The following is a 26,286-nucleotide window of genomic DNA, read 5'->3' as shown; positions in this document are numbered from 1 at the left end:
ATATCCACCTCTAAGGTATCTGCATATTTAACAATGAGAAACACAAAGATCTGACTTCTTATTCCAATTTCATCAGATTGGAAGCGAGTCGGTTTTCTATTGTACTCTTGCGTTCTAGCGCTTGGCCTATGATCCTTAAGTGAGCTCTGAAAGCGCTGGTCAGCAATCAGAACTTGTACGACTTAATCCTAGAGTGAACTGTAAGAGCACCTATGAAACCCTGGCTCTTAGCTAGGTGAATCTCGCCGCAATTGTAGGTATACTAACTGGAGACTACCAAAAAGTTCATACGTATTTTTTCAGACCCTCTCTGCCACAGCTGTATGGTGGAAAACTAGTTGGAATCATCTTGTCACTTGACCTCTATTGCCCAGCTCTTGCCGAACTGACATTGAAATATCTCAGACATTGAGATATCGACTGACACCTTGGAGGACCTTCTCAAACTCTGACCCCAAACTTTAGTTCATGGAATCAAATCTAGATTTCCCGACGGTCAACCAACCGTAGCTATGAAACCAAACATATTATTTTTAAGCTACTTTTAAGCTATCTTGTGTGCGGGAGCAGATTCAATGCTCTCCAAGAAGTAAGTATTATTTAACTGGTTTACTATGTCTTCTACAACGTCCTTTAGACACAGTTTTAAACCCCCTTTTTTCACTGTGTAACGTCTTTACAAAAGACTCCCACCAAACCATTGCAACAGCTGGAGCCATCCAGCCCATGTTGAAACCCTGGAATGAGATTTTTGTTTCTGTGAAAATTGTGCTAGGATTTTGGCGTTCTTATTAAAAACTTCTTCAAAAGTTCAAAGCCGTTCACCACGTATCACTGTGAAATCGTTTGCGGCTGTTGAGCATAATTTTTTTTTGCGAATTTGTCTCACTGTATCTATTGTTAACTTTGTAACAAAATTAGTAATGCAAGAGTAAGTATAAGAGCCGCATAGGGTCTTCATGGAATCCAGTTTAGAATAAAATCAATCGCAGGTGCTGTTTTTATATATTCGTTGGTGAGTGATTACTTTGTCGGCAAAACATATATGGGTTAAAATAGATGTCATTGGAAATTAGGCGGGTTTGTGATCAAAATCTTATTGGATTTCCACATCTGATTATTTTAATACAGTGGGCAAAAAATAGTGAGACTTTTAATTTCCAATGAGTGGTACCAAAATCGCTCAATCTTTTCAAAAATCAGCGTTGCGTTACCGTCTGCCAAACAATGCTTTCCGACTATCAGGATTTCAGGAAACATAATTTTACTGACGATGAGGCTTGAATCTATGCTTACGACTGAGAAACAGACGATCAATCGACCGCAGATCGTGGCAAAGGTATGCCGATGCCCAAAAAACTACGTCAGAACATGTCAAAAATCGAGGTTATGTTGACACCTTTCTTCGATTAACGAAGTGTGGAGCACTCTGAACTCTCTCCGACCGGTCAAACTGTCAACAAAGAATACTATTTGAATGTTATGCGACATTTGCGCGAAGTTATTGGTAAAATGGCCGGAATTCTGAGCCGACAACTTTTTGTTTCTACACCACGATAATGCCCCGTTGCATACTGCATTGATTCTCGGTAAGTTTTGCGCCAAATTTTCAAGCTCCATGTGACTTTTGATGTTCAGCAAACTCAAACGATCGCTCCGGGGGGAACCGTTTTGAGTCCATTATATTTGCGATTATATAAATCATTCCAAATAGGGTTCAACATAGAAAAAGAAAATATTAGATTATTGTACATATGTCATATCAATTCAATAAAATTTTATAAACTATTTAGGAAATGGAAATTCTATATTAAAACAGTAATACCGATAAAACTTTCGAATATATCATAAATTGATTGAGATGCCGATTTTTAATTCATGCCGGATGGAAGATACAACATTATAGATAGTTTTAACATAACTTAGTTCTAGAAAAGCAAAGGAGTCTTTAAGATAACGTTGTGATCTTTTCGCAAAATGGCGTACGTAAAGATTTTTCCTTGCACCGCATGTGTGCTGATTGAGCAATATCCGGTTGGATCTACTCCAACTTGATTCTACATCCGAATCAAAGGAATCTTAGAATCGCACGAGTGTTGATATTTAACCAACGCTGCCCGATCTCACACAAAGTTTAGTTCCATGCTCGATCTCAAGAGCACAACCGAAACCTGACTCGTTTCTAATCTGATGACATTGCGACAAGAGTGTTTTTTCTTGAAACCTCACCAGGTTTACAGTTTCCCGGATTCCACTTTGGTCAAGCAAGTCTCACCACTAAATAGCTGGATGAAATTAATAGTGAGTCTAAACACGCCTTCTCGAACCTCAAGCACATATAGTCAGTGAAGGTATTGTCACTCTGCTACCGGAGCGAATACTCGTCTCATATATGTGACCTGGTCTACGAAAAGGGAGCTAACGTGCGAAAACTAGTTTTCTGGGAAACAGCTGTTAAAAATAAACAACTCGTTTCGTCAGTTTCTCGTTATCTCATTAATTGTTCTCCTTTCCAGAGGCTTCAAGGACGTCCAGTAAGTGTTGTTTTTGGTCGGAATATTATTATAGTTCATCGTGTAAGTTGCTAGTGTGGAACATTTAAAAAAGTAACACTGAAGAAGTGACGTTTACTCTAATACCGCGCAGCTGCTGTTGTCTTGTTTTCATTCGTCTCTCTTTCCGGATGTTCTGTTATCACATTTGTGTAAGTGTTTCTGTTGATTATCGTCTTCGCATTTCGCATGAAATGAAACATGAGTGTTGATGAGGAATTCAGTGCCGTGTACGGACAATAATTCCATGGAAAGGATGATGAAAACAATGAAGAGAGCGATTATGATGAAGACGAAGTATGTGTATCTCAGGCAGAAGATGATACCGAACAAACTTTTGTTAAGATTGACCTGTCTGTTGTTGGAGTAAAGGAGGAGGAGCTGGTAACAAAATATCTGTCAAAAGATTGTTGTTATAATAAATGTCATAACTGATACCACGGGAAATGATAGTACTCTGTTAAAACCTATCGATCCTGAAAGACCGAAAGTTATACAACCAGCCGGTTTATCTTTGGAACGCCAGTAGTACATCTATCACAATCTTCGCAGCTTAGTTTCGGATATATCTAAAGTAGATATTGTGCCTCCATCTTCCTCAGGATCAACACGTAAAAAGATCTCAAGGAAAACGACAACAAAGAAAAATACATAAACTACTCAGCATTATTATTTTTGGCCCATAATACGTTTTTCTAGTGTATAATCATGTATTTATAGCTTATAATTCAATGTATTTTGTTCATTACAAAAAAATTATATTTTTTCGTATTTTTACTCTTCTTTCTCTACATTTTTAGGGAACTTTCAAACAAGTTATGACTTTTTGGATTCTATCACGTGAAAAAGCATCTCATCTTCCATCCGAATCAACTAAAAAGTGAAAATTGATTTTTTGACACCTAAGCCCCCTTTCCGTAGACCAGGTCACATATAATAGAAGATACAAATTTAACTGCATAAGAAATTCCAATGGGGATGTCTTCCGATATAGGTACATACATATGTATGCGTACATTACTCGCAGTAGATAACACTAAAAACCAATAACATATTGTAATAAAAATATCAACCAAGAATATGCTATGGAGGTATGGTAATACACTATTTTTGTGGACTGAAAATAAACTAAATTTTTCTTCTTTATTTTTGAAGCTATATGTGGCAGTACCTAAAAAACCAACATGTGTAAATATATTTGCATATAAAAATATTATGCAGCCGTTAGAATGCACGCTGTCACATGTCTGTGTAGAAAAAATTGCCGCAGAAATGAGTTCCATTGTTAAAATGGTTGAATATTTGTGGGAAAGCTTTTAGTTCTCGCCTTGACTTCTCGACGATGCAACCCAAATGGGTGCGCTAAATTTATCCTTAGCGGTTAACTAACCATGACCTGGATTTGCATACGTCACACCACACAGCAGAGCATACGCTAAAGTACACTCAAACATAGGCACACACGGATATTGTTATGAAGGATGTTGTTATGTACCCGATATACACGTATGTCAATATTGGAAGTTCATTCCAAACAGTTTAACAGTTGACTATACCTTTGCTCTAGTTAGCTATAAACATATGTACTCGTATATTTGTATGAACTGTAATTGGCACAAGTGTACGATTGTGATGCGGTTAGGTCACTACACCCTGGCAAGCGCAAATGAATCATGGTAACTAATCAGAGAGAACAATGATCGCATTGTGTGTGATGACAAACCACTCTATGTGATTAACGACTTTTTCGCATTTGAACCGAATGATGTTTAAAGGGATCAGATTTAGTTTCAACACGAATGTGCTACATGAGAATATACTACAATTATGGAGGGAAGACTTCTCCGGCTTACTGAATTTCAGCGAAACATAACACCAGGTTATGGTGAACCCGATTCCCCAATCGATGACGATAGAGCGGACTTTCCATTGACCGATCATGAAGAAGTTGGAATAGCAATTACAACAAAGCAGCGGAGGATTGCCGGCCGAGCTATTCAAATACGACAGCGAATCGGGAGCTTCTTCGTACCATATGGTCGGACGAAAGCATTCCCAACGATTGGAATTTAAATGTAATCTGCCCAATCCACAAAAAGGGAGACCTCACAATCTGCGCCAACTACCGTGGGATAAACCTCCTCAACATCGCGTATAAGGTTCTATCGAGCGTCAGCAAACTGATTGGACCTCATCAGCGTGGCTTTAGACTAGGAAAATTAACAACTGACCAGATATTCACCGAATCTTGGAAAAGACCTGTAAAAAAATCGACACGCACCACCTCTTCGTCGATTTCAAAGCTGCTTTTGACAGCATGAAAAGGGTTACCTTAATGCCGCTATGTCTGAACTTGGTATCCCCGCAAAGCGAATACGGCTGTATAAACTGACGTTGAGCAACACCAAAAGTTCCCTCAGGATCGGGAAGGACCTATCCGAGTCGTTCGATACTAAATGAGGTTTCAGACAAGGCGACTCCCTATCGTGCGATATCTGCAATCTACTCCTGGAGGAAATAATTCGAGCTGCAGAACCAAATAGAGCAGGTACCATCTTCTATGAGATTGTACAGCTGTTGGCGTACGCCGATGATATTGATATCATTGGCCTCAACAACCGCGCCGTTAGTTCTGCTTTCGGAAGCAAAGCAAATGAGTCTGCTAGTGAACGAGGGAAATACGGAATATCTCCTGTCATCAAACAAACAGCCGTCACTTTGTCGTCGACTTGGCTTCCACGTCACTGTTGACAGTCATAACTTCGAAGTCGTAGAAAATTTCGTCTACCTTGGAACAGTCAATAACACCAACAACAAAGTCAGCCTCGAAATCCAATGCAGAATAACTCTTGCCAACTTGTTTGGACAGAGTAGGCACCCTTTATTTTATTTAAATGTGAACATTCAAGAACATTTAAAGATCATTGATCAAGTGTCGAAGAAGTTTTCAACTTTTTTTAACTCTGTCGAAACGTTAAAGAACGATAAACATCTGCATGTAAACTGAAAGTCACTCATATTCGTAAATAAGTCGTTATCAAATTCGTATGTATGTACGGTATATATGAACGTTAATCCTTAACTCGCTTTCTTCTGCTTTCGTTACAACTACAATACGAAAGAACCCACAAGCATACGCTTTAAGTTAGCACGTCAGACCAGTTTTGGTTTCAGTCTTTGTATTGCGCTGTATCCAGACGTTTGTGGCGAGCAAAATGACGGTTCGTTGGCTAATAATTCTTTCAATAATCTGCACGCAGGTGAGTACGAGGCTTGAGTAAAACGTTTGCTCTTTGTTTGTGAAGTAATCCCTCTACTACCTTCATTTGTACAGCTCCACCTCTCTGCCGGCTCTCAAACCGCTCAGCCAGCCAATCCAGAGTTACAAGCGTTCATCCAGCGCGTTGAACGTCTCGTACTCAACACAACTGATCGTGCGCTGATCGTCACCCAAAATGTCTACCACAACCTAAGCAAAGAGATGCCGCCAACACTGTTGGAAGCCAACAATCAAACGATGCAGCAGTATATTGCGCAGGTACAGGAAGCGTTAGATGGCACTTCGTACACGAACTTCACATTGAAGCGTAAATTGCTGCGCCAATTCAAAGTGAACAATTTGCAAATTGAATTGCTGCGCCGCCAATTGGAACCCCTACAACCGGAATTCAACTTTCAACTAATCTCAGACGAATTCTACAAGTCCAAGACGAATGTCACGGAGTTTGACAACTTGTATTTGAGTTTCATGGACGAGTTCGCGGCCGCGTCTCAGCAGTTGTGGGATACGCTGTCTGAAACCACCGTGGAGGAGCAGCAGGAGCTGCTGGAGTTGCTTGATGAGATTTCCAAGGAAGAGCAATTGCGTGAGAAGGATAAATTGTATGATGAGTTTATTGCCATGTATCTATTTAAGATAGAAGAGAATGAGCAGGAGGCTAAGGAATTATACTGAAAGCGAATGAGATTATTACAAATACACAAGGCTGTTTTTGTTTTATTGTATTGGTTTGAAATTGTTCTTGCATAACTTTGTTAATGCTCAATGAGTGTTTGAAATTTTTTTCGAGTTTCGGTACCGTAAAGTCCCGTGAATATATTCACATATTTATTACTTTTGGGTACATCTGAATTCAACCATATTTATGTATACCCTGAACTGAATATATTAAGTTTGTCACGAAGTTTGTAATACCAAGAAGGAAAGGTTGGAGATCCTACAAAGTTAATATCTTCTTCTTAATTAAAGAAAGTTAATATATGTATACTATAGTCATGTCTGTAAATACACGTATTAGCCCCTCAGTTTTTGAGCATTCGCTCTGAAATTTTATTTAAGTCCTTTCCAAGAAGCTGCTCATCGGACCACTATAGCACATGGCTATCATCCGATCCGATCAGCCTGGTCAACATCAAGTCCTTGTGTAGAGAACTTATTTATTTAACAAAATATCTTCACGAAATTCGGCACAGATTATTCTCCGAGGAAGTGCTATAATCTTCGAAAAACTGTTCAGACTTGATCTTTTTAGTTTAGAGCTACCGCACAATCTGACCGAGGATAATCAAGGTAATCTGTTCACATACTTTTATGCAATGCATTGTTTCACACATCGGCCAGAAGAGTTTTGAAAATCAGGGTAGCGGTTTAAAGTGTCGCCAGAATTAGACGACTTCACTTCTACTAGTTCGCAGGGTACAAAGACTTCGAAGGCAATAAGATAGTGAACGAGATTTCTAAAAGTAGTGTACGGAACATGTCAATCTGGTGGCTGCACATGCCTGAAGAATGGGGTTAACAGATAGAGAAGACTGTTCAACTTCGCGTGAAGCGCAAGCATTCTAAAAGATATCTACTCCTCCGTCTGGTATCACAAAAGACCCAAACTGGTCTATGCATAACTCATTGTCCTAGCAGACTTACCTCACCTAACATTTACTTTAATGGAGGGTTTGAATAAATCTATGTTTATTGTACGATGTAATTGGACCGCACTATACCACTGAAATAAATACGGGTCTCAGTTGCCATACAAATGATGTATGAGAAAAAGAAACGACTATCACCAAAACAAGTACATGTAATAGGTTGTCAAAAAAGTCTTGCGGTATTTTCGCTAGTTGGCGCTGAAAGCGCGTAGTTCTAGTTTTATTCGTCGCATCGGGTCATGCTCTACCTTTTTGCTATACCTCATTTCACACGCTAACACGTGTTTGATTGATTGTCGTTTGTTTTAAGTCGTTCGTGAGTTATAGCGTCGCAAACATGGAGCAAAATAAAGAGAAAATACGGCATATTTTACAGTACTACTACGATAAAGGCAAAAATGCATCTCAAGCCGCCAATAAAATTTGTGCAGTTTATAGACCCGATACAGTTTCCATTTCCACCGCACAACGATGGTTTCAACGTTTTCGTTCTGGTGTTGAGGAGGTCGAAGATGCGCCACGCTCCGGAAGGCCTGTCGTCGAAAATTGCGAAAAATCGCTGAATTGGTCGAAAGAGACCGGCATAGTAGCAGCCGTAGCATCGGTCAAGAGCTGGGCATGAGTCATCAAAAATTCATTTCAACTTCAATAAAAAAAAAAATTCAATAAAAATACCGCAAGACTTTTTTGACAACCCATTATGTTATATGCGAATGTAAGATTATGACTTGTTAGTTATGAACATGAAGGGCATATAATTTATTGAATGGTATTTACATACATACATACATATCTATGGTGCATAGGATATACATATGTATACATATACGTATACATATATACTTGTATAGGTATTGATTTATGCCTGCACCGCAGATGTTTGCGGTTTCATTCTCACATTCCAACTGGGGTGGCAATTTTACTGCTAGCGGAAGCTTATGCTGAAGAGAGCGAAGAATGCTATAAACAATAACAAAGTCAGAAGCAAATGCACCAACAATAGCTACTTCATTTATTAAATGTTGCAAATGCTGTCAGCTAAAAAATAAACATTATGAAATAAGTTAACTTTGGGCTTAAGAAGCTCCGAAGCTATAACCTTAACTGGCGCATTTCTTATAAAAGAAAAGGTTTTAAAAATACCTTTACTTTGTCAGCTACATACATATATGCTATAATAGTTCGATCTGAAAAATGCTCACGGAAATTGTACTGTATTCTTATTTTCTCTCTATCTATACCGAATTTCCTGAAGATATCTCGTTAACCAAAGAAGATTTCCAAACAAGAACTTGATTTTGAAAGGTCAGTTTGTATGGTAGCTACATGCTATAGTTATCTGATCAGAACAATTTCTTCTGGATTTTATTGTTGTTTTGGATAATAATCTATACCAAATTGCGGAAAGGTATCTCGTCATTCAGTTTCTATGCCAGCTATATGCTATAGTGGCGTTACCATGCACGGGAGAGTTCCTAACATTTTCAAAAGTTTATTTTATGACTATTTGAATTTAAATATACAAGACTCTCAATTACAGGGCGAAAACATTATTTTTTGTTTTTAAAAAATTTTACAGTCTAGTATGTTCACATGCAAGTTTTGATGAACTCCCTCCATCACTAACGAAAAGTATTTTAGCTGCGAACTGGAATATTACCACATCTTCCAGCGTTCAATGCCGCAGTCTGTCAGTTCTTGTCTGCAGCATTTTATGACTTTTTGCCACACTGAATCGGACTAGTCTGCCGCAGCTGTTCCGCTGCCTCGCGTCGCCTCTTCAGACCACCCTCCAGAGTATTCTAAATTTGCGCACGTGAACTCGTATGCTGTAACAATTTGCTTATAACCCTACACACATACATACATACACACATGTATACAAAAATGAGGCACGATCACCGAGTTTGCCGCAGTTACGGCTGGCCAACTACTGGAGCTGTGTGGAGTCGCTTAAGTTCAATGCACCTAAACGCTAAAAGCCGGCAGCAGGTTGCATGCAGTTGTTAGTGCTGCTGCAGTTGTGTCTGTGGTTTGCAGATTATGCAGTTTCGGTGTTGTCGGAAACGTCCAGCGGAGAGGGGAAGGGCTCTAGAATAAACTGCTTCTAAAATGCAATAGCGAGCCATGGACAATTTTGACTAGACCTTACATGGCCGGAGATACAGACGGCTGAGTTTGCAAATGAATAGAAAAGTATAAATGTATGGAAATTTATACGCATTAACATAGCACCTGAAAGGGCTAGAGATCAAACCAGTAAGAACACAGGACGCTAGCGCTATTTTTACATACATATATATGTACATGCCTACTTGCTACATAAGAAAATAGATATGATGAAGCAGAATACATTGTTTTTCCAGGGTATATATTCATTAGGATAACTCCTAAAAAGTATAGTTCGATATTATACATAACTTTTATTTTTGGTAAGTTGAAGTAACTAGAATCCGACCGATCTCCATCGGCCAAAAATTTAAATTCAGTTGGACACTAAAAACAACAAATGAAATAATTAAGCCTTTTTCTGGGAAAGTGTGTTCGATTTATAAACTTATGAAGAGCTTGAGCGGTTAGCCAACAGGAGTAATGTTCCGAATTTCTACGAAATGATGCGGCGACTAATGGAAGGTTTCAAGACAGGAGCATACTCTTGTAGGACCCATAGTGGTGATCTAGTGGCTGATGTTCAGAGCATACTGAACTTATGGAGGGAACACTTCTCCAGCCAGCTGGACGGTAGTGAAAGTGTAATATCTCGAGATGGTGAATCCGATTCCCGAATCGATGACGATGGAGTAGATGTTCCATTACCCGACTGAAGAACAATTCCCGTCCTGCTACATGGTGCGGATACATGGACAATGACATCAAATGATGAGTCGACCTTAGGAGTGTTCGAGAGAAAGGTTTCGCGATTCTTTGCGCGTTGGCAACAGTGAGTACCGCAGTCGATGGAACGACCGACATTGAAATAGTTCAGCGAATCAAGAGACAGCGGCTGCGCTGGCTAGGTCATGTCTGGATGGAAGAGAACACTCCAGCTTTGAAGGTTTCTGATTCAATATATGCCGATGGAAGCAAAGAAGGAAGAAGACCTCCACTCCGTTGGAGAAATTAGATGGAGAAGGACCTGGATCGGAAAGGCTGAGTCGAAAGTTCCAACACTCTCTTACCTGATTTATTTCAACCAAATGAATACCTCTTCTAATTTCTCGACTTTTGAATGACTCGACTGATAATTTGATAATTTATCTATTTTAGTTACAAAGATAGACTGTTATTAGTAAAGCACGCTCTCTCAATTTCGTTGATATGCTCCACATATTGGTCGATATATGCGGTAGAAAGTCACCCGAAAGTTCGATTAACTTTATATTAGGTATATGGGTGCTAAGAGAAGAGTTGGTCCGATTGAAGCCATTTTTGACGCACAGACATAACATTGTCAGAGAAGTATTATCCCTGAATTTCAAATATATATCCCAGACATTGATTGATACTTTCGAACAAAAGTCAACTATGGGTACCGAGGTCCACATCTTCGTTACCTAGGGGCTTGAACAGTTTTTGTTGGATTTGAAAAATTTTTGGTCGTAAGTTAGTACACACTAAAGACATTATTCGAGTAAAGTTGATTTTGATTTTGAAAACATTTTTTTGCCTACAGGTGCCCATTGCAACTACGATTCCCTGTACCAAATTTTAGCTTTATATCTTAATTTAGCGCTTAGTTATAGCACTTTATGTGTTTTCGATTAATTGCGATTTGTGGGCGTGGCAGTGGTCCGATTACGCTCATCTACGGACTCGAAATTTGTACTAAGGAACCCGCATACCAAGTTTCATTAAGATATCTCACTTTGTACTCAAGTTGCAGCTTGCAGGTACGGACGGACAACCGGATTTCAACTTTTTTCGTCAGGACAATTTGTTTGCTGTGATCATTTCGAATATTGTTCCTAAAAAAAAGCAGATTTAAAAACGGTTACTAAAAAAGTGTTTATAATTTTCTTTACATATTTTATGAAATCTTTTCCTTTTAACAGAAATAATTTAAACGGAACATTATAAAATAGTATCCGTGTCCGGTCATTGAAACGTTCTCATATCCAGTTATAGGAATTGGTTTTGTATGAAAATATGAAAATATTAATGAAAACGTTGTGTTCATGAAATTTGTCCTGTTATGGGAGGTCACTGGTTATAAGGACTGTCCGTAAAGGCGAATTCACTGTGTATATTTTCTACAAAGGTGGAACACTATTTTGGTTGTCAGTGTAGCAAAGCGACACCTGCCGTTGTTAATTCAAAATTGAGTTGTTAATTGTGTTGCGACTTTTTGCCGCCAGATGGCGCAAGGCAAAGCAAGTTCTTTGGCGTTGCTTTTGTGAACAGTTTAGATTTCAATCAAGTGATGTTACGAGACGAAACACCTTCTATGACATAACATGAAATGTAGTACACGATTTTAAATAAAACGAATTATTTTCTGAATAAACATATAAAGAAATATTGTGTAGTCAATGTTAACTTAATAATAAAAATAAAGGGGCATCCAAATTCGAGGTTCTCTACTTATTTAAAAAAAAACAAAAAAACTTCAAACTTAATGGAGAAGTCTACCATCACATTTATGTTTTGAAGTTTTAATCCCATTCGAGCATCTGAATCTAATATCCGCATAGACTTATTCTTATCCCCATAGGGTCTAACGGTTTTATAAATCTCGTGGCATGAAATTATCTGCTCACCAAAGTGTTCTCTCAATAAATCCTTTGATTGTTGCCGAGATAACGAGCTTCAATTTCATTTATTTTTGGAAAAAATATGGACCGATGATTCCACCGGTGCACAAACCACACTAAACCGTTGTTTTCCTGGATGCAATGGCAGCTCTTAAATCTCTCCAGGCTGCTCTTCGTCCCAAATGTGGCAATTTTGTTTGTTTACATACCCATTGAGCCAGAAATGGGCTAATCACTGAATAAAATTTGGCTCGAAAACGTCGGATCTTCAGTCAAATCCCATAGTGGCAAGGTCGAGCGTCTTCATTTCTTGCACAAGTTGTGTTATTGTTGTATATATTTCGACGTAAAATGCGTCGTTCCCTACGTCAGATCGAGTTGCTGCGATTGGCACCGACTCGACTCTCCACGGTCTTTGTGTACACTCTCAGCTTCGCCTGCTTTATTTTATACACAGCGCGCTGAATGTGGTCTATTCGGTCGAATATTATCCAATAATGAATGATGGGTCTCAAGATGCTGCTTTGAGTTTGGTAGACGGAAAGCTTTTCTGGTGTCTAAATGACATTACATAATTAAATTAAGAAAAAATACGGGTTTTCAACTGGAGGCCTTAAAAGCGACTCTCGTTTAAAATTATATAATTTATGGACTCCAAATGTGTATATAAAATACCACCACCACGATGGTACTTTACGGACTGAGAGTATGAAGATATTTCGCACAGCTTTAAAGTAGACTAGTCTTCATGAATTTTCATGAATAAAATCGAAGGACGAAAAAGTCGCCATAATGTTCTTTCAATGCTTACTTTATTGAAACGCGCCTGAGATAGTAGAGTATAAAAATAACTGTAGTATCTAAAATTAAGATAATAAGCATGAACCTCCTCAGTTAAGTAGGCAATCATTTGAAGTCGAGATCATCATAACCGCCACTCAGAAAGTCGCCAGAGCTACAATGATGACGATGGACATCCGAATCAAAGCATTTATCATGTAAACGTTTGCTGTTTGTAGCGTGGGCGCCACCTGCGCCACGGCTATCAGCGCAGCCAGTGATGCGATCGTTAGAGCGATCAGCACAACGACCAGCACCGCCGCGGCTCTTGCTGCGATGCTTGTGTTGGTGATGCTCAGCTGTGGTGTGGTGATGTGCATGTTTGTGCGACGATCTCGCGTGTTCCTCGTACATCGTAACGCTGGTCAGTTCGACATCGTTGGGCGGACGACAGTGTGGTGTCGGTGGTATAGGATCATCGAAACGTGGACAGGGGTGATCGCCAACCGGTGATGTAGTCTCATAACGTTTCGAGAGTAGCGTAAATTCCTGGTGGGCCGAACAGAGTGCTTGCAAGCGATGCAGCAGATCCGATTCCGGCAAGTCGCGCAGGTGGAGCGTACGCGCCACTGAGGTACGGAACGATTGTAGGTGGGAGAGACGATGATTGGCATCGGAGAGTTGATTTTGTAGACGTGTGATGTCTTCGCGAAGCGACTGCAGCGAAAAGTTGCAAAAATTTTGAGTACATATAACATAAATTTGTGAATTTGAATGCGTTACGCACAGTAATGAGGGCCTCATCGCGGCAACGTCTATTTTGCGATGATTCGCTGGTGGCCTTCAGTCGGTCCTTAACAGCATTAAATTGCGCTAGCAAACGTGTCTTCTCCTCTTCAAGATCGCAAATTTGACCAGTGAGCTCGTCGATTTTGCGTGCACGCTCCAGGGCAGTGATCTGTGGACAAAGTGGGGAATCCATGCAGAACTATATGCAATATTTATACATTTTTACCTTGTATTCGACGGCCTCCGCGAGCTGCGCTTTGACCTCGGCTATTTGGCTGCGTGCGTCCACCAGTTGTGCAGTGAGTTTGTCAATCTGTTTGCTAGCCTTCTTGGAGCGGCATACAGCTTCATCGCGCTCACCCTGCGGCGAGTACAAATAAAAATCAATTAAACTATTGTGCTATCTTGGCTATATTTTACTTATTATAACCTGCAGCATGCACTTGCCCCTGGCGCCCTCTTCAATGATGGCTAGTTTACGTCGCAAAAGCTCCAAATGCAAGTCACGTCGCTGCACTTGCTCTCGCAATATGCGCACACGCCGCTGTAAAGTGTAAACGCTGCTGCTCTCCTTCAACGGTATGTCGTGGCACGAACGTTCTCGCCTCAATTTGCCATTCGCATGCGTATGGTGATCGCAGCAGCCCTGGAGTTAAAGTCCAAAAAAAATGTTTGTAAAATAAATATATGTAAGCCCTCACTCCACTCTGTCTAGGAGAGATACTAGAAAAAATCATTAGCTGGCATCGGAGGTTCCGACAAATGAGCAGTTTCTTGGAAAGAAAAAGACGTGTACAAGATTTCAAATTGATATCTCAAAAACTAAGGGACTGCTTTGCGTATATAGCGACAGACGGGCGGATGGACAGAAGGAAGAATATGGGTTAATCGACTCAGCTCGTCATGCTGATCATTTATATGCATATATATTTTATAGGGTCCCCGGCATTTCTTTCTGCGCACTACAAACTTCGCTAAGAGTAGTACGCGTCTACCGAAAGATTTGCTCTATTTCTTTTCATTCCGTCGTCCTCTTACTCATAGTTTAGTAATTAGGAATAGGATAAACTATCAATGGAATCGTCACTACAGCAGTAATCGACATGCTAGCCCGAGGAATTAAGTATATTTCTGGAATTACTGTATTCTTCTTAGGGCTGGAGCGCGGCATTTTCATATTTTGAAATAAATTATATCTTGTAAACTAACCTTATCCGGTGAATGCTCATGCCGTGAGTGATAGTGATGTCGATGGCCGCCATCATGTTCATGTCCATGGTGATCGTAATGTGCGGCAATGCGTTCGGCACGTTCCAACAGCGACTCGGCTAAGATGTTGGTGTCGGTACCGAGCGCCGGCGGCGAGGTACACTCAGCCCAGCTTATGGCACGTGCAAGTCGTTGCAAAAACTCTGAGAGACCCAAGTGATCGTTGCGCAGCGTGTGTATCTCAGCTTGACACTTCTCCAGACGTTCCTCCAATTCACATTTTTGCGCCTCCTCTGTGCGTAACCGACACTGTGTACTCTCCTGAGTTTCTTTCAGCTTAGACTGTTCCGAATTCAGTTGATCCCGCAGCGAATGCAGTTGCTGCAAGTTAGATTTGTTAATCATTTGCAATGTTTCTTCGACTGTGACTTACCACATGCATTGTCTGATTTTCACTCAGCATATCGCGCACTTTCTCCTTGATCAGTGTTTCACATGGCTCTGGTACATTCAGTTGATTGGCCAGGCAACGCAAGAATTGCAAACGCTCACCTTGAGTGCGATCCAGATTGTTTTGCAAGCGATGACAACGTGACTCGAAGCCACGCAATTCCTCTTTTAGTTTCTCACCACCTATTTCCGACTCAGTTAAGCGATCACGTTGCAATTGCAAGTCACGCTCATACTGTCGACAACGTCCCTCCAATTCGTGGTTATGATTGGTCACACCTTCCAGCTGCGCGCTCAAGCGTTGCTTCTCTATATTTGCTAGCGATTTCAAGTTCATTAACTCGTTCTCGCAACTGCTGAGCGTATCGCAAGTGGAACTCGCCTTGGCCTTGGTCCGTTGCAGCTCGATCATCACCTCTTCGGCGCGGTTCAGTACACACTCTGGTGTCAGATGTACATTCTCACATAGGTCCACTCCCAGACAGGTGGCCAGACGACGCAGCGCGTCGTTCAGTTGTGCACGCGCCTGCTCCTTCTGTTGTTCCTCGGCGGCCAAGTGATTCTCCAGGTGTTGTATTTTACATTGTAATTCCTTGTTACGTTCATCGGAAGAGTGTTTCTCCCGTTGTATCGTGTGGATGGTACTGTCACATCGAGTTTGTATTGATTGTTCGCGACTCTCAGCGGTTTGCAATCGGCTTTGCAAACTGCTAATAAGCGCCGATTGGCGTGCGGCTTGAGCACGTAAATTCTCACATTCCGATTCGCGAGCATTCAACGCAACGCGAGTTTCTCCGAGCTTGCGAAAAAAATGCAACGAAAAAAAGCAATTAGATAAAATTCAGTAATAATTGCGGTGGTTTTCAACTTACATCATTTGAGAGGCGGTCACGCTTATAAGAACAAGCCGCCAATTCACTGCGAAGAGTCGTGACAAGATCAATTCCATGATGATGTTCAGGAATATTGACCACGGTATTATTGCAGTTTGGATCAAGCTAAATGAAAATGGGTAGAATAGAAATTTAATAAAGTTAAAGTTGCTTGAAGTTAAGGAAAATCCAATATATTCAATGAATTAGCGCAGAAACTAACCCATAGACGCAGTACAATTCATAAGGCCTTCGCCCAAAGGATTCGGTTAGAATTGTTAACTGGGCTTAAAAACTGATTGCAAGTGAAATCGGGCAAAAACTTCGCTCAATCCACATATAACGGTTATATTTAAAACTACTTAAAATAATTATGTCAGAGAAATTAATCAATCACGCAACCACGCCTACTTTCTATATATCAATGTTTTAAATTCCAGATGATTGTCTAATACAGTATATACATCAAACACAAATAAAGTTATTGGATTAGAAATATAGTGTCTCAAAAGTGTGCCTTCTCACGTCCAAAAATAACACTGATAGACACATAATTTGTGACATGAAAATTCGTAGGTGTTTCTAATGCAGTTTGATACCCTGAAGCCAAATCTGAAAACAGAATTTTTCTATCACCCACAGATTTTCTGTAAACTGCGGCTTTAGATTTCACAATACTACTAAAATCAAATTGAAAGGTGAATTAATTTTAATTAATTTATACTTCGCGTGTTTTTCGAATCGGTATTTTTTTTTCTGTAAGTTGGTAGTATTGTTAGTGACATCTATCCTAAATTTCATGTCAAAATATTCATTAGTATTTGAGATGCACGTAGTTTTGTGAGGCTCTGAATTTATTGAACAAAGAAGTACGACAATGCACCATCTCATTCTGCATTGGTTATTCGTGATCGTTTCGCCACAATTTCAACTAATATCGTGCCGCAACCACCGCATTCGCCTGATTTACCTTCGTGTAACTTCTGGCTATTCAGCAAATTCACATGACCACTCCGAACAGTGGCCAGTACGTCAGGCACTCACTCTGGGACCAAAAAACGTCTAGTTGATCCCATAAAGGTATTACTACCACCTTTGCATATTAAATTGGGTTTAATGAAGAATTTTGTTAAGGCAATGAACAGAAATGGAAGAGTCAGTGAAGCAAAATTTAAAGAGGGCATATTTGTGGGTCCACAAATAAGAGGACTAATGAAAGATAAAACTTTTGAGGAAATGCTCAATGAAACTGAAATACGTGCCTTTAAAAGCATTGTTAAAAATTTTCTTGGAAATGTGAAAGCTGACAATTACAAAGATCTTGTGACTGAACTACTTACTGCCTATAAAAAATGGGTTGCAACATGTCCCTTAAAATTCACTTTCTGGACTCCCATCTGTAATTTTCCCCTTAATTTTAGTGACGAACATGGAGAACAGTTCCACCAAGACATTTCTGTTATGGAGAAACGGTACCAAGGCAAGTGGAGTGCCAGTTTGCTTGCCGATTACTGCTGGACATTGTTAAGGGATACTCCAAAAACAAACACAAACTCCGAAAAGTATCGACAGTAACATTTTAAGGTACTCTTTGGTTAATAAAATAATATAAAATAATATATCTATTGCTATAAACTACAGGTGCTAGAAGAATTCTGTAGCTATTGTCTGCATTTGTGGCGATTTTTACATAACATTCGAGAACACTTTGTTCTGTTCCTGTCACAAAAAACAAGTGGATTTTTGTTTACTAGTGTAGTACTATATGGAAATTTTGATAATTTGCAGAATTTCGCATATATTTCAGTTCATTTTGACGAAAGTTTGAAGATCTTATGTTAGGTGTACTATAACAGATAGTATTGACCCCATTCTATCTATTTTTTCCAGTACTACATGCAATTAAAAGGCCAAAGGCTAATAAAATGCTTTCAGGGCTTCATCAAGGTTCCTCATATACAATTCCCAATCATATGTATGGAGTAAAGTCAATTCGAAAAGGTATTCGAAAATCCTGATATTGGAGCTATATCACGTTTTCGCACGTTTTTTTTTATACATTTAGGCACCAAAATTCACTGTTATAAGTAAAACGCGATTTATAATTTTCATTGAGACAACTCAAATATTGACCTATATATGCGGTATTAAGTCACTTGGAAGTTCGAAAATCTTAATATTATGTATGTGGGGTCTAGGGAAAGTATTGAATATATTCAATCCATTTATAAAACTCAGAAATTCTACAATAAGTAAGGGATTATCTCTGAACTTCAATTGTATTTCTCACACATTCACCGATATTTTCGGTTAAAAGTTAACTATATAGGGGCTTGAACAGTTTTGCTTTTCATACCCTGAACAGGGTATATTAAGTTTGTCACGAAGTTTGTAACACCCAGAAGGAAGCGTCGGAGACCCTATAAAGTATATAAGTATATATAAAGGATCAGTATGTTGAGCTGAGTTGATTTAGCCATGTCCGTCTGTCTGTCTGTCCGTCTGTATCCATATACGAACTAGCCCCTCAGTTTTTAAGATATCGTTTTAAAATTCTGCCAACGTCATTTTCTCTTCAATAAGCTGCTCATTTGTCGGAACTGAACGATCGGAATCAACTGCTTGTTTGGAAAACTTTTGCATTTGACGTGGTATCTTCACGAAATTTGGTATATACTATTTCCTAAGGCAACAATGTAATCTCCGAAAAAAATGTTCAGATCGGATTACTATAGCATATAGCTTCCATACAAACTGAACTATCGGAATCAAATGCTTGCATGGGAAACTTCCTCATTTGACGATATACATATGTATCTTCAAGAAACTTGGTATGAGTTATTGTTCATAGAAATAATGTAATATCGGAAGAAATTCTTCAGATCAGGGGGCCTATTCTGTAACTCGATTCGAAAATCAATTTACTCGAATTCGGATTTTTTATATTCTGTAACTCGATTTTCGGATTTTCAAGCCAATTTTCGAATAAAATATTCGTTAGCTTTTGAGTTGTAGAAAGCAAAAACGAAAATTGTACGTATTTTTTCTGGCACAGGGTGGTACAACTTTCGCATAATTACAAAGTAAATCCGAATTTCGAATAGAATACATTTTCGAATCGAGTTACAGAATAGGCCCCCAGCTATAGCTGCCATATAAACCGAACGATCGGAAACAAGGGCTTGTATGGAAAACTTTCGCATTTGACATGGTATCTTCACGAAATTTGACACGGATTACTAATTAAGGGGGTATTCTCATGTAATCACTTCGAAAAAAACGATTTTTTTTTATTTTGACAGTAAAACCTATTGAAAACATGCTGTGAAAAATTCAGACCGAAATTCATAGTTTTTGATAAGTTACAGCTCATAGTCGTCGACGTGTCGTAAGCGACTGTCTACCAGGCGCCATGACAAGTCTGCATTTTCTCGGTCATCATTTTCTGAAACTGTCATATCTAAAAAAAAAATTTAACCGATTCTTTAAAATTTTCATATCTATGTTTCTACTCATTTATAGTTATCGAACCGAATTGTTTGTTTCGAAAATATTTTCATATTTTTTTAAACGATTTTTAAAGGAAAAATTAAGACTTTCGTGACTTTTTTTTGAAGTTCAACATTTTTTTTTAATGAAATTGATTATATTTATATAATCCATTCGATTTTTTTTTTATTTCAGACAACATCAACAGCCGCTATCACCATGACCAGTGAACTACTTTTTTTTTGGTGGGGACTACTTTGATTTCAAAAAAAAATAAATATTAAAAATGTAAAAAAAAAAAAATTTTTTGTACATTTCAAAATACAAATAAAAATATATTAAAAAATTAAAATGATTGAATTTTGTTGTCGCATAAAAAAATTTTCCTAAAAGTGGTAAAATGTATGCGTTCACATGAGAGTACCCCCTTAAGGTAATAATATAATCTCCAAAAAAAATTGTTCAGATCGGATTACTATAGCGTATAGCTTCCATACAAACTGAAACATTATTATATATACATATATTAGCTTCAGTGCAGCCGAAATTAACGTTTTTTTTTTGGCTTTTATGACAGGTGAACACCACAAGCTTGACTCATCGAAAGAAATAGTTTTGTTAAAAAAACCTCAAATAACTACATTTTGGTTGAAAAGTATACGAAGCCCCTTTAACTTCTGTTTTAGAAACTCTCCTCTAAGAAAATATTTTCTTTCCGAAATGAAATATTTACAGTTTTTAGAATTTTCTATTAAAATTTTAATGAGTAAACTAAAAACGCGCTCGCACAATACTCTTTACATCTGAGCCAGACTACAAACTCTCGCGTTTGTCCAAGGACTCAAACCATCACTCAAATAATATTTTATATTGTTAAAAGTTTTAATGAATCTCTACAAATTTTATGTTTAGCTAAAGTCATTATATTGCACTTCAATTGTATTTCGTTTCCACTGTTATGAATTTAAGGATAACGGTACTTTTTTACTTTAACTCCACTATTTCTATTTTATTCAGGTGAGAACTTAAAGATTTCGCCATTACCAAATGGTGATGATGCGGCGACATCCGCTCGTGATGTTCGTGGTGCACAGCGCTCAGATGATGATGATGGTGCAAATGTTGGTGCTTTTTGTCGCTCGACATGTTTCTCCACAAACACCGCCTTCACGAGTTAGGAAACGGAAAACGACAAAGCTCAAAAAACGTCCGCGCGTTCGAACAAATCGCGCTCGACTAAATAAAATTAGCGTTTTCGATTAGTAAGTACGTCGAAAATTAGACTGAAGATACATCAAGCCTACTGTCTGCAGGAAAAGTCAAAACGAACGGTGAATGGGTTGCAGACAGCAACATAACAATTACATACCGACGGTAAGGATGGTGTGGTTGTTGGTGGCAATAGAAATCGCACTTATGGAATTTACTACAACATAACACAAGGCGTTCAACAGTCACGGCCCCAAATGAAGGTGAACGAAGGGGAGACGTTGCCTAGCCGTTGACAGGGTGTGGGGGTGAAGTATTGACAAGGTGAAAAAAATGGGCGCAATGGCAACGCTATGATAATTTGTTGTTAGTTGATAATTTTATTACTTTGATTTGTTGTTGTTATTTAGGTCATTCACATGACGGCACACAAACCGCCTGGAAAAATGAAATATGGCCGGGGCGATATGTACAACAACAATGAAAAAGGAAAGCATAAAATGTGCTAAAATTTGTCGTCGGCAGCGCCTTTGTGTGCGTGTGTTGGTGCGCTCGTCCAACTATTTATGTGCAAGCTTAGTAACGCTGCGGAAGCGGAAACTCGTCGAACATTGAGTGAGCACGACGGCAGCGCCGTGGGGCACAGTGTGGACGTTGACGTAATTTTCGCTGCAATTATTCGCATATTCAGGCATTCAATATGCAACTCAAATTTAGTTCGATTTGCTCCACTGTGATCAGCGTGTGTCTGTTTGTGGATATGTACTTATGAGGTTTTTGTTGAAGTTATGCTTAACCTTAACAGTTTTACCACACGCATTGAAAACTTTCCTGATGAGCGCATAAATTAAGTGAAGTTCGTTCGTTTGCCAACAAGAAGTCGATAAGTGACTAATCGTTGAAGCTTGTCAAATGCTCACATTTTGAAAAATTGTTACGTTATAATTGTAAAAATAAATTGAGAGTGTATTTTTTATTGCATAAAAAAGTATTAAAATATATTTTTCTTGATTTTGCATGGTTAGTTTGAATGGCAGCTTTACACTACGGTACTTGAGTCTAGCGATGGGATGATGTAATGCGTCAAAAACAACCATCGACCATTTTACAAAACGAAGATCTCTTCGGGGCTTGGAGCTGCCTAAAGAGGTCTAATCCCTTGGCCTAACATTAGGTTCAACCTTACAGTGGAATAGGCACGTGGAATTGACACTGTTCACAGCTAGCAAGACACTCATGATATGCATCAGGTGCCTCAATACCACCTACATATTGTCACTTATGAAACAGTTGTTTGGGCATCGAAGGCAACGCAGTCTTTGGTAGGCTTTCAACTAACGAAGCTGCAAAGACTCGCCTGCGTCGCGTTTCAGGGGCAACGCGCACTTGCCCAACCGCAGTACTTGAAGACGTGCATACTTACCGCTGCATCTAGTGATCAAACAGGCGGCGAAACACACCACGCTAATCATGGCAGCAGAGGGTATTGGCAAAGAGAAGATTATGTCATCTCAACAAACATATCTCAACACACACCAGAGGCCCTTCTTCCAAGAGACGGCATTAGGAAGAGAGTAAACTTCACAAAGAAGTTTAGAGTGACTCTCGGCAGTAAAGCGGAATGGAGTAGTAACACGCTCGACTTACTACTGAGGGCAGCACTATCCAGTGGACCGTAACACCGGAAGGCAAGGCGGGAACACATACCAAACCATCCATACCAATGGGATGTTTTCCGAGCATCTTTCAAGCAGAAGTCTTTGCTATAAGACAGTGTGCAGAAATCAATCTTCATCGCAACTATCGCAACCAGCGTATCGCTATATTCAGCGATACTCAAGCTGCCTTAAAAGCGGTCTCAGCTTATGAAGTCAAATGGCTTTTAGGGGAGGACTGTATAGGAAGGCTGAAGCGCCTATCACTCCTGGAGTTATTCAGCATGAAGGAGAGAGTGGGGAGAGACAACGGCACTGGGAGCAGGCAACAGGAATGCGCCACCCCAAATTACTACTGAGAGGTTTCAATCTAGCAATGTTTGGAGATATGTTCGACCTGCCCCGAGAAATATTTCGTCTCGTTGTCGCGCTCTATACAGGGCACTGTCGGTTCAAGAAACACTTGTCGAAAATGGGTATAGTCTCTTGCGCAAACTGCCGGCTTTGCGACATAGAACAGTAAACTCCAGAACACCTGATCGTATATTGTCAAACAATTTGTAGAAGCAGGGCCCTAGCCTCACCACAGTCACGCCCAGCAAGCTCCTGGAATTATTCAGAGTATTTCAGCACTTTATGAGCCTATGCGATAAGGGAAGGGCACAATAGACCATAAGTCGCAGTGAAAAACCTCAATTGCTTATCTATCTATTTTTTTTATCAAATAAAAAAAACTTTCCCTACAAGGTCACTGTTGCCAACAGGTGCTACTTGGACTAAGTAACTCTGCAAGTCCTTCATCATTACTGTCTTGCTATAAGAAGCGTTTGCATGAACAATGCCATCATCTGATTTGTCAGATCTAAACTATTTCTTGCGGAAATTGTAGAGCTGTCTGAGATAATAGTCTATTCCAAGTTTCATGTCGATACTTTATCAAATAAAAAGTTTTCCATACAAAGGCTTGAGTTGGACTAGTCAATTTGTATGGCAGCTTTCTGTCATAGTTGTCCGATATCGGCGCTTCCGACAAATGATTTCCATTACTTGATGGAGAAGAGAGAAGTGCGCAAAATTTCTTAGCAAACTGGATGACTTTTTCATTAAAGAAAATGTGAGAACTATCAGCTATTCGTAGTTTCGTATGTGAGACTTTATATATGACGACACAAACTCTATAAGTGTGATTGATCTAATCCCTCCTACAACGAAAATCATTCAATCCGTTGTTTGCTTGTATGGAAACAACGTTAAGTAGTGCCTAGCTCTACATATAGTGACAAATAACTGTTTTTATATAGGACTCATAGTTTTGTCAGTAATGTATATACTATAAACCATCATTAAACCTTAAAAATTCAAGCACTGATGAAGAGGAGGGGCTTCACCTTCCCGACATCAGATCAGCCTTAAATTATTTTTTCTTTCGTTTTTGTTATTTTATCTTCCATTTTGTTGCATTTCAGGTATTTCAGATTACTATGAATTTTTTTCACTGTTTACCATTTTCACTGGTCAAATAGAACTACAACTTAAAAATAATAAGCATAGCTTTCATTTACCGTTATTGTGCTTCATTTTGTAATTTATTCATTTTTACTTCAAAGCTTTAGCTTCATTTCGAGCTCACCTTGCTGTCACTTGTCACTTTCACATCGGCACATAAAATCTCAAAAATTCGCCAATCCTCTGCAGAGTTGCCAGATTTGTCCCATATAGACGGGTTGCGTGACATTTCAATTCATTACTAGTTTGTCAAAATCACTTCTACTATTTTATTTGTTTTTGTACTATATCACATCAACAACTATTTGCTATAATCTGCATTTGTACTCTTTCTGTTCCAAACACTGTTTTATCTAAAAGTTTGTTGTTTAAAGCGCTCTTTTGCCGTTTCTAGGAAATTAAAAAGCGCCTAACAACAAAACTTACTCAGATATGTTTTTATTATTGTACTATATCCTCGTATATAAAAATGCATATATATAAATTATGCTTCAGGTTGTTTTTCCACTGTTGCATTTATGTTACAACGGTAAATAACAAATGGGGTGTTGCCAACGAGACTAAAACTCTATGAATTTCTACGGCTACTAAATCTTCCTCATATTAATTTGTTTCCTGAGTATGTGGATATGTACATATGTAGGTTTGTATATTGGTATGTGCAAATTGTTATTTGGTATAGCATATGTATTCCCCCGGGAGAGCAATATTTCAGGGCTACTTAATAAATTGAAACCAAATTGAGTCTTTACACGCAAATGGGAATAAAATTTTTGCATACGAGGTTAGCTTGATAACGCTTTCCAGAAATCAGAAAAAAAGTATTACGAGGGCTGCTATATATATTCTGGCCTAGGGCAACACTAAGTGTTGCCAGGTGCAATCTGACATTTCCATTGGAAAGTTTGACATTTTTTAGCATAACATCACTCAGAACGTTTTGTCATTTAATCGTGAATTGTTATATTTACAGGGAATTAAAAAATTCATCTCGGCCAAAAAATGGAATTAATTCGTGAACATTTTCGTGCGATCATTTTTCACAACTTTCGACGTGGATTATCACGACAAGAGTGCATCGATGAACTAAAATCTTTGTATGGCTATGAAGCACCATCCTATAGCACTGTGAAAAACGAATTCAATCGTGGCCGACGCTCGCTCAAAGACGAATTCCGTGAAGGTCGTCCAAAAACAGCCGTTGTGCCAGAAAACATCGATGCCGTACGTGAACTGATAATGCAAGACCGTCATGTAACATACCTTCAGATAGAGGCATGCCTATGCATTTCTCCCACCAGCATACATTCGATATTGCATGAACACCTGGCCGTAAAAAAGGTTTATTCTCGTTGGATCCCGCACAATTTGACAATCGCTCAAAAAAAAGCTCGTGTGGATTGGTGTAAAGAAATGCTGAAAAAATACGATTGCGGTGCTTCAAAAGACGTTTATAAGATCGTCACAGGTGACGAATCATGGATCTATGCGTATGAGCCCGAAACAAAACAGCAATCGACAAAAAAAAACCATTTTCGTTGATAAATATGCCTATTTACATTATTAGGCCAGAAATATATATAGCAACCTACGTATATTACAAAGCATAAAGCATAAAAGAGAACACAGTTCTCTGCAATTTTCAAAGATCGTTTTACTTTTTAAGGCGAAGTTCGAATTTTCGTACATATGTCGTGTAAACAGACACTTAATTTTAGAGATAATAATTTTAATAAATTTTGTACACGCCTTTTTCTCCTTAATAAACTGCTCATTTGTCAGAATCATCTACATCGGACTACATACAGTTGTCATACAAGCTAATCGATGCAACTCAATTTGGCATAGATTATTATGCAATACAGCGTTACAGTCTCGGAATAATTTGTTTAGATCGGACCACTATAGTATATAGCTTCCATACAAGCGGATCGATCAAATTCAAGCCCTTTTATGAAAAACTTTTTTTTGATGAGATACTTTCTCTAAATTTCGCATCGAAGGCAACAACAAAATTTCCGATAGATCCATTCAGACCACTGTAGTATATACATACCCAGCCGAGTTTACGTTTGTCCAGGGCCTTCTCCACCTG

At 39.0% G+C, this 26,286-nt stretch overlaps 2 protein-coding genes across 2 annotated transcripts; one reads left to right on the top strand and one right to left on the bottom strand.

The window, feature by feature from the left end:
• The first annotated feature begins 5,509 nt into the window (after nucleotides 1-5,509).
• LOC126753308 (uncharacterized) lies at nucleotides 5,510-6,507 on the top strand. Its single transcript, XM_050464661.1, has 2 exons — nucleotides 5,510-5,812; nucleotides 5,887-6,507. The coding sequence occupies exons 1-2, from the start codon at nucleotides 5,768-5,770 to the stop codon at nucleotides 6,505-6,507; spliced, it is 666 nt and encodes a 221-aa protein (XP_050320618.1). The 5' UTR covers nucleotides 5,510-5,767.
• Nucleotides 6,508-13,027: 6,520 nt separating this feature from the next.
• LOC126752954 (coiled-coil domain-containing protein 170) lies at nucleotides 13,028-20,967 on the bottom strand. Its single transcript, XM_050464005.1, has 8 exons — nucleotides 20,866-20,967; nucleotides 16,333-16,458; nucleotides 15,444-16,259; nucleotides 15,011-15,391; nucleotides 14,232-14,447; nucleotides 14,028-14,162; nucleotides 13,800-13,970; nucleotides 13,028-13,729 (listed from the first exon to the last, which is right to left on the bottom strand). The coding sequence occupies exons 1-8, from the start codon at nucleotides 20,965-20,967 to the stop codon at nucleotides 13,139-13,141; spliced, it is 2,538 nt and encodes an 845-aa protein (XP_050319962.1). The 3' UTR covers nucleotides 13,028-13,138.
• Between the last annotated feature and the right edge of the window lie 5,319 nt (nucleotides 20,968-26,286).

The sequence above is a fragment of the Bactrocera neohumeralis genome, chromosome 3 (genome assembly GCF_024586455.1).
Source record: "Bactrocera neohumeralis isolate Rockhampton chromosome 3, APGP_CSIRO_Bneo_wtdbg2-racon-allhic-juicebox.fasta_v2, whole genome shotgun sequence".
NCBI classification, from domain to species: Eukaryota; Metazoa; Arthropoda; class Insecta; order Diptera; family Tephritidae; genus Bactrocera; species Bactrocera neohumeralis.
The sequence above is the reverse complement of the archived record's forward strand: the minus strand, read 5'-3'. Positions and strand labels throughout refer to the sequence as shown.

Bases quoted from the DNA above. Each gene is read 5' to 3' on its own strand.
- LOC126753308 (XM_050464661.1), top strand. From the start codon at position 5,768: ATGACGGTTCGTTGGCTAATAATTCTTTCAATAATCTGCACGCAG. The intron at 5,813-5,886 runs GTGAGTACGAGG...TCATTTGTACAG, and splicing joins TTTCAATAATCTGCACGCAG to CTCCACCTCTCTGCCGGCTC.
- LOC126752954 (XM_050464005.1), bottom strand. From the start codon at position 20,967: ATGTCGAGCGACAAAAAGCACCAACATTTGCACCATCATCATCATCTG. The intron at 13,971-14,027 runs GTAAAAATGTAT...CTTTGTCCACAG, and splicing joins CGGAGGCCGTCGAATACAAG to ATCACTGCCCTGGAGCGTGC. The intron at 13,730-13,799 runs GTGCGTAACGCA...TTTTCGCTGCAG, and splicing joins GCGATGAGGCCCTCATTACT to TCGCTTCGCGAAGACATCAC.